General features: G+C 39.2%; 2 protein-coding genes across 3 annotated transcripts in view; one reads left to right on the top strand and one right to left on the bottom strand.

Annotated features, from left to right (window-relative positions):
- LOC101852504 (DNA repair protein REV1) overlaps window positions 1-373 on the top strand; it is a 33758-nt gene extending 33385 nt beyond the window's left edge. For both annotated transcript variants that reach the window (XM_005107744.3, XM_035972257.1), the window contains exon 21: window positions 156-373. In XM_005107744.3, coding sequence (XP_005107801.1) covers window positions 156-267 — 112 coding nt within the window. In that variant the 3' untranslated portion in view covers window positions 268-373. The remainder of the gene's footprint in view (window positions 1-155) is intronic.
- A 652-nt stretch (window positions 374-1025) lies between these two features.
- The window catches only part of LOC101852269 (tyramine beta-hydroxylase), a 16256-nt gene continuing 10468 nt past the window's right edge, over window positions 1026-6813 (bottom strand). The window contains exons 6-9 of the mRNA XM_005107743.3: window positions 6132-6220; window positions 4803-4902; window positions 3357-3589; window positions 1026-1742 (exon numbers count right to left, since the gene is read on the bottom strand). Of these exons, the coding sequence (XP_005107800.1) occupies window positions 1638-1742; window positions 3357-3589; window positions 4803-4902; window positions 6132-6220 (527 nt within the window). The 3' untranslated portion in view covers window positions 1026-1637. The remainder of the gene's footprint in view (window positions 1743-3356; window positions 3590-4802; window positions 4903-6131; window positions 6221-6813) is intronic.

Raw genomic sequence — 6813 nt, 5'->3', positions numbered from 1 at the left:
TTCTTCTTCTTCTTCTTCTTCTTCTTCTTCTTCTTCTTCTTCTTCTTCTTCTTTTTTCTGTGTCGTCCATATGTTCGCATTCTCTTAATAAGTTGTTTTATGTTGACACATGCATTATGCGCAAATTGGAAACTATTATTTCTGTTTGTTGACAGAGTGGTTAAGGAGCAGGGTAGAGCTGAGTGGCAGAGAGGGACACAGGAGATCCGAACCCATGTACAGAGTGTGGTGTGTGGACTGCACGGGGCGACTCTCAAGTTGAAATGATCACGAGGAGGTCTTAGTTTGAATGAGAGAGAAAGAAAGGGACAGACATATTAACTATTACATTTCGCTACCCTAGAGTTACAAGTTATATCTGCTCAGTACCTAGATCTAGTTTTGAGAAATTTGATGTAAAAAATGTTAAGTGTCACATGTTAAGCTTTTTCAAATGCTGTTCTTTGAATATCTTGATAATGACTGTGAATAGTCTTACGATGTTGATAGGGCAGATAGAGCATTAGTCTTAGCAACTCAAAACAGCCAAAAGTGTCTGACAGAACTTTGGCTTTCTAAGGTGGTAATTTGTTTTTACTTTCTTTGTGTGCATGTATAAATGTATGCATTGGAGTTTGCTCCATACTTTTTTTGTCTGTGTACATATTCACTGGGCGCTATTTAATGATGATGTTTTTATAAGATTGTACAGATCTGCATCCTACTGTTTGCATTTCCTGGGGGTCACTCTGTGTGTGGGAAACTTTCATAGTAACAGATGTACTTTTCCTGACACTTAAAAATGTTTCAAACGTGACACATCACTTTTGTTTATCAAGCTATTTCTCATATGTATTCTTATGACAGTTGTTACATCTTTTTCAAGGATGGGGTACTGCATTTTATGTACAGTAATGCACTGCTGCACAAAAATGTTTGAGACATTGGATATATGTTATGCTGAAACATAGTTTTGGTTTTAATCTATAGAACTATAGAAAAAAGGTAGGGTTTCTGGTTAATCCATTTTGTAAGGCGTCTTTTATATATTATTTTTATTTATTTTAATTTGGCATAACACTTGCTGGTTGTAAATTAGTTTTACATAAAAATTATGGGGTTTGTCTTTGATTAGTTCGGACGTCTCATGCAATTACCAACACACCATCTAGCACAACGAGCCTATATAAAAAAATTCAATTGCAACAGGGCTAGAGGGCGACCGAGAAAGACCTGGATAGATGGAGTCAGGAAAACACTAACAACTCATGGCATCCGCCTGACCCAAGCTCTCCGGCTGGTGGCAGAGAGACATCTCTTTCTTCCTGCGACACCCAAAGGGGTATAAGCGGCGGATAAAAGTAAAGTCTTTGATAAGCAGTACCCGAATAACTCCTTTTCCCTTCTAAAGAGCTTTTTTGTTTTTTGCTTCTATTTATGACACAATGAATGTTGTAACCAGATTTGGCAGCAGGGCATTTGCCTATATTTGTGTTGAGCAGAGATATTCAGCTTCTCCGAGAAAAAAATGAAGAAAAAAAAGTAAACCTCTCTCAGTCTTTGGAATGTAAAAGTGTTTGGTTTGGCCAAGAATGAGATCGTGAATACTGGAACTGACATTAGTCTTTCAGAAGTGCCGTATTCGAAACATTTATCAATCAGTCCCTGCAGTAGCGAGCCTGACTGTCCAGGGTGACCCTCACTTGTGCCCAGCTTGGGATTGGAGGTAGGTGGACTCGCCTTGCCTGTTTTCCCAACCGGCCCTGTGGGAAGTAAGGAATTCTCTTTAGGAAATTTTATGTACAAATGGGGTGGGGAGGCATTGGGGTTGTTGGTTGGTGTACATTTGTATAATGCTCCATAATGAATAGTGCTAATTGATAATTTTGGGTTATGGGTGGAGGGGGACCGGGGGGTTTGGTTGGCTTACTGGTGATTATGGTCTTATTGGGGATTGGGGAGGGGGGGGTACATTTGTGTAATACTCCATAATGAATAGTACCTACAGGTGTTTATGGTTTAATGGTTAGATTTTTATCCATTACATGCAGAATATGTGGATTCGACTTCTGAGTGAGTTGGTTTCTCTGCCTGTCTGTCTGTCTGCCTGCTGAGATGTTATCCACAAAGCCAAATTGCCCCTTGTTAGCCAGTTCGAAGCTGCTCATCTCTAAATGATCTTGAATTGTGCTAATGGGAGCCTAAAACATTTACTGAAGTATTTTTCATCGCCCTAATAACTAATGGATTTATTTAGCTTTATCTACTCTTTTCAAAACCCTTAATGTACAGCATTACAATATAATAAGCACATCGCATGGTAGATATCATCAACTATGTAATTATTATTCCTCTATTTGAGATTCTGGTACAGGAAAGAAAAAAAAACGGTATTCAAAATGCAGTGATGACAAAAATCTATTTTTATTTTATGTATTTGATACCATTTTCTTAGGCATGCAGATTTAGTATCATGTATACAATGGGCAGGAGCATAGATTGATCTAAAAGTACTTTATTTTATAAATGCTATCACTTTCATCTTACATGGAGACTTTGTAATAGAATAAAACACTCTTTTGTGCAATGTTCTTGAAAGTTGTTTTGTTTATGGTAATCTTTGTGTTGGTTGATGTTATTGTTGCTGGGGTGATGGTTGTCATTGGTGATGATGGAAATGAGTTTTATGGTGATGTTTGTTGCTGTTGATGCTGCTTTTGCAGCGATAGTCTTGTGGTTAGGCCTCCGGACTCATAATTGTGAGATTGTAGAATCGGGGGTTCAAGCCCCGGGTCCAACGTTGTGTCCTTGGGAAAACCACTTTGCACGAATTTTCATCACTTCTCCCAGGTGAGAATGGGTACCCGGCCATAGACAGCGAATGATCTTGTCAGTATGTTCGTTAGAGTTTTAGTGCCTACAAAAAAGGCACTGTATGTTTCCCAGGAAGTTGAGATTGTTTCAGAATGCTGTCAGATCTCCTGGGGTAATGATATCATACAGATTGTAAAGCGCATAGAGCTTCTGTTGAGCAGAAATCTGCACTTTGCTAACGCTGTCTATTATTATCGTTATATTATGTTTTTATTATTATTGTTATTACTAATTTTTATTTTTATGATTTTTTAACCCTATCCGTACGTCGTGTTTTACTATCATATCCATACAACGTGGGGGAGTCTGTGCCACCACTTCCAAAGAGGAAATTTACCGATCCGTACGCTTTGCATAGCAGTTTCTCGAAATGATTTTTGGAGAAATACTGAAAGTTTCAAAGAGATCTTTGTTCTAGAAGTATTCTAAAAATGTGAAGAATACAACCCCGAGGGTACAAAATGACCCCAGGGCGTAGGCTACGGATAGGGTTAAATTATTACCTGCATGCATGGGTGGTCGGTGAGTTCCCTGATGGCAATGTCGCATTTCGCCGAGCAGAGTTTCCCTTTCCCGCGCTGTGTGCCCTTCCTGAGGTCGATGCTGGTTGGGTTAAAGTTGGTTGTCGGCGTGTCGTCGTCTTTGGTCACCAGACAGTTCTTGAGGATCTCCTTAGACATGCCCTCCTTATAGGAGTAGATGAACCCCGGGAACGTACACTCGCCCAGCGCCGCGACTGGGGGGAAGGGGGTGGGCGGTGGGCGGTGGGGGGGGGTATTAGTATTATCCTGGTCTTATTCGAAGATTTAGAGTGCATGTGTGTGGTTTTGTTTTGTGGGTTGTTGTTTTGTTTTGTTTTTTTCCCTTTTTTGTTTAGTTGTTTGATTTTTGTTTTTGTTTTTTTTGGGGGGAGGGTGGTTTACTTATACTATAGAAAAGGGATGTACGATTTTTAGAGAATGAATGGTACATGTATCATAGTCGTGGCATCCGTCCATATTTCACAAGAAGGATCACAAATTATATTTAAATCATTTGAATTAGGGCTCTGCGTGCCTTTTTTGTGGAAAGAAATGAATGACCAATGTACATGATTTCGACTTGGTTGTGCCCAAAATTGGCCCAAGTAAGTTTTTCTTTTTTTTAAAGATAGTTTTTGTCCTGTTATTTTGTTTTTTGGGGGATGTTTTGTTAAGGGGGGGGGCAGGGTCCACCATTTAGCAAAGAGTCTATGAGTATGATAATATGTTGGATATTAGGTATATATTGCTAAGTTTCATAAAGTACATAATCATGCAGATGATCAAACAACACAATGGGACCTGATAACTAACGGCCTTTGCGCCTGGCATTCTGTCCATACTGTTTATTTTGTCAGTTTGTTAGTGTTTGAGCGATTAATCAGCTGCTTGCACTGTATGCTTCCCGGGAAGCTAAGATGTTTTTGAGTTATCTGTAATTATTATTATTATTATAAACACATGTACATGATGTAAATACTCGCCCCAACCCCCCCCCCCCCCCAAGGTTCTGCACCGTCTACATGGGAGCTTCGAGCTCAACACTCTTCATATCCTCTGGATCAGCGTCTACAAATTATCTTAAGCTGGATTATAATTATACTCTCTCTCTCTCTCTCTCTCTCTCTCTCTCTCTCTCTCTCTCTCTCTCTCTCTCTCTCTCCCTCTCTCTCTCTCTTTCTCTCTCTCTCTCTCTCTCTCTCTCTCGCTCTCTCTCTCTCACTGCCTCTCTCTGCCACACACACGCACACACACACACACACACACACACACACACACACACACACTCAAACACACACGCACACACACATTCGCACACCATAATTTACAGATGTATCATAATGTGTATAACAAAATATCTATTATAAAATTATATCATTGTGTGTGTGTGTGTGTGTGTGTGTGTGTGTGTGTGTGATTTACGCTTACATCCTGTGGGAGAGCAGATGTCGTAACGGTCAAACTGTATACACTGGTCAAAGCCCTGGACTTTGGGGTAGTAGGTGAGGAAAGCGTAGCACATCTCGCCCTGTGAATGAGCACAACGGTTTGTCGTATGTATAGCAAGAGCAATACTTCGCTATCTCAGAATTACAACAATGTTCTATCTGCAATTTTTGGCCGTTTTGAGTTACTAAGACTAAGACCGTTTAGGTCAGAAATCAAATGCTCTATCATCTATGAATATATTCTCTCTCAAAATCGTAAGTTTATTCTGAGTCGTTATCAAGATACTCAAAATAAGAATTGCATTCGAAAAAGTCTTGTAAAACTCAAAAATTTCTCAGTGAGGAGGCGACTTGGCCAGTTCTTTAGTAGTCCCATATCGGTATATTTTGTACCTCAGAATTACAAAGTTTTATCGTCTTAGTACCTAGTTTTGAGAAATTTGACGTAAAAAATGTTGGGCTTCACATAATTGCAAGCTTTTTCGAAAGCAATTCTTTGAATGATTTTGATAACGACTCCGAATAATCTTACGATTTTGATAGAGCAGATATATTGGTTTCTGACCCCATGGTCTTAGTAACTCAAAGCGACCAAAAATAATGTCAGAGATAAAACTTTGTAATTCTGAGGTAGTTAACGGACTTCAACATAAGTTAAGGACCACTTGCAAATTTGTCTAAAATTCCCCGAGGATGTCCATGCTGCACGTGGTGGTTTTGCCCCTTTAGTAAGCACTGCAGTAAGCTTTGTTACCCATAAACACTTTCAGAGCAAAAACAATTTTGAAACATTCCTTTTTTTTAAATCAGGGCTGTCTGTCAAAGTGGTCCTTAACGTATGTTGTATATTATATATATAATATATAACATACATATAAAGAAAGGGAAAGACAGATAGAGAGAGAGCGAAACAAACATACACACACAGACACACACACAGATCCATTCATCTATCCAAATACCCATTCATGCTTACATAAATGTATATATATAGGCCTGTAGTCTAGCATGCACATAGCAAACACGTACAGTTTCAAGTCCCCATTTTTTTTCTTTTGTTGTATGTTTTTGTTGGGGTTGTTTTGTTTTTTTTTGCATCTGAAATATGTACACAGCGAAATTTGTACATAACGAAAAGATTTCCGTGTCCCACCGAATTTGTTATATATGGGTGTGTGCTAGTAGGCTCAATGTATATAATATTTATGTGCACACACAAAACACACACACACACACACACACACACACACACACACACACACTCACACACACTCACACACACACTCACACACAACGATACACAACTTACATCGGAACCTTCTCCCCAATACACGGTTCTATTCCTGCTCCTCGGTCCGTCTCGACTGTTGAAGAAACAGGTCAGTCTCATCTCGTCCCCTGAGATCAAAGTCAAAGGTCACGTGATGAGCCAGTCATAGGAATCAGTAACAGTTTAGTTATAGTTGCAGCAATAATATCTTTCGTTCATAAAAGCTTTTTATTTTTGGCTAAGAAGAGGATTCTTATTTCTTACCACCACCCCCACCCCCATCCCCCACCCCCAAATTACTGAAATACTTTTCTCATCTTAGATCACTTGCGAGATAAGCCACAAATAAAGAGCCCAACTTTCTTTTATTCCTCCTACTTTAGGTATGTGCGTTGATCTGTTCCCGTGGGTTTATGCACCCCGAATAATTTAGCAAAATTTGATCTTTTTTTGCATAATTTCTGATTATTTTCCTTTATCATACTTTTTTTTTTAAAACAGAATCGCATAATTTCACATTTTTCAGCTCAGTTTGCATTATTTCATAATTTTTCTGGCATAAAACGACAGGGACAGGTTGATGGTGGTGGTGGTGTTGCTGCTGTTGATGTCTCCTGCTACTGATTGTTCCTATGTTATTTCTACTTGATTGTGCCCAATCAGTAAGCTAAAGTTAATTCTTATTTAGTAAACTGACGCTGACGTTTCTCTCTCTCTCTCT

Source organism: Aplysia californica, unplaced genomic scaffold (genome assembly GCF_000002075.1).
Source record: "Aplysia californica isolate F4 #8 unplaced genomic scaffold, AplCal3.0 scaffold00627, whole genome shotgun sequence".
NCBI lineage: Eukaryota > Metazoa > Mollusca > Gastropoda > Aplysiida > Aplysiidae > Aplysia > Aplysia californica.
This window is presented reverse-complemented; position numbering and strand designations above follow the sequence as displayed.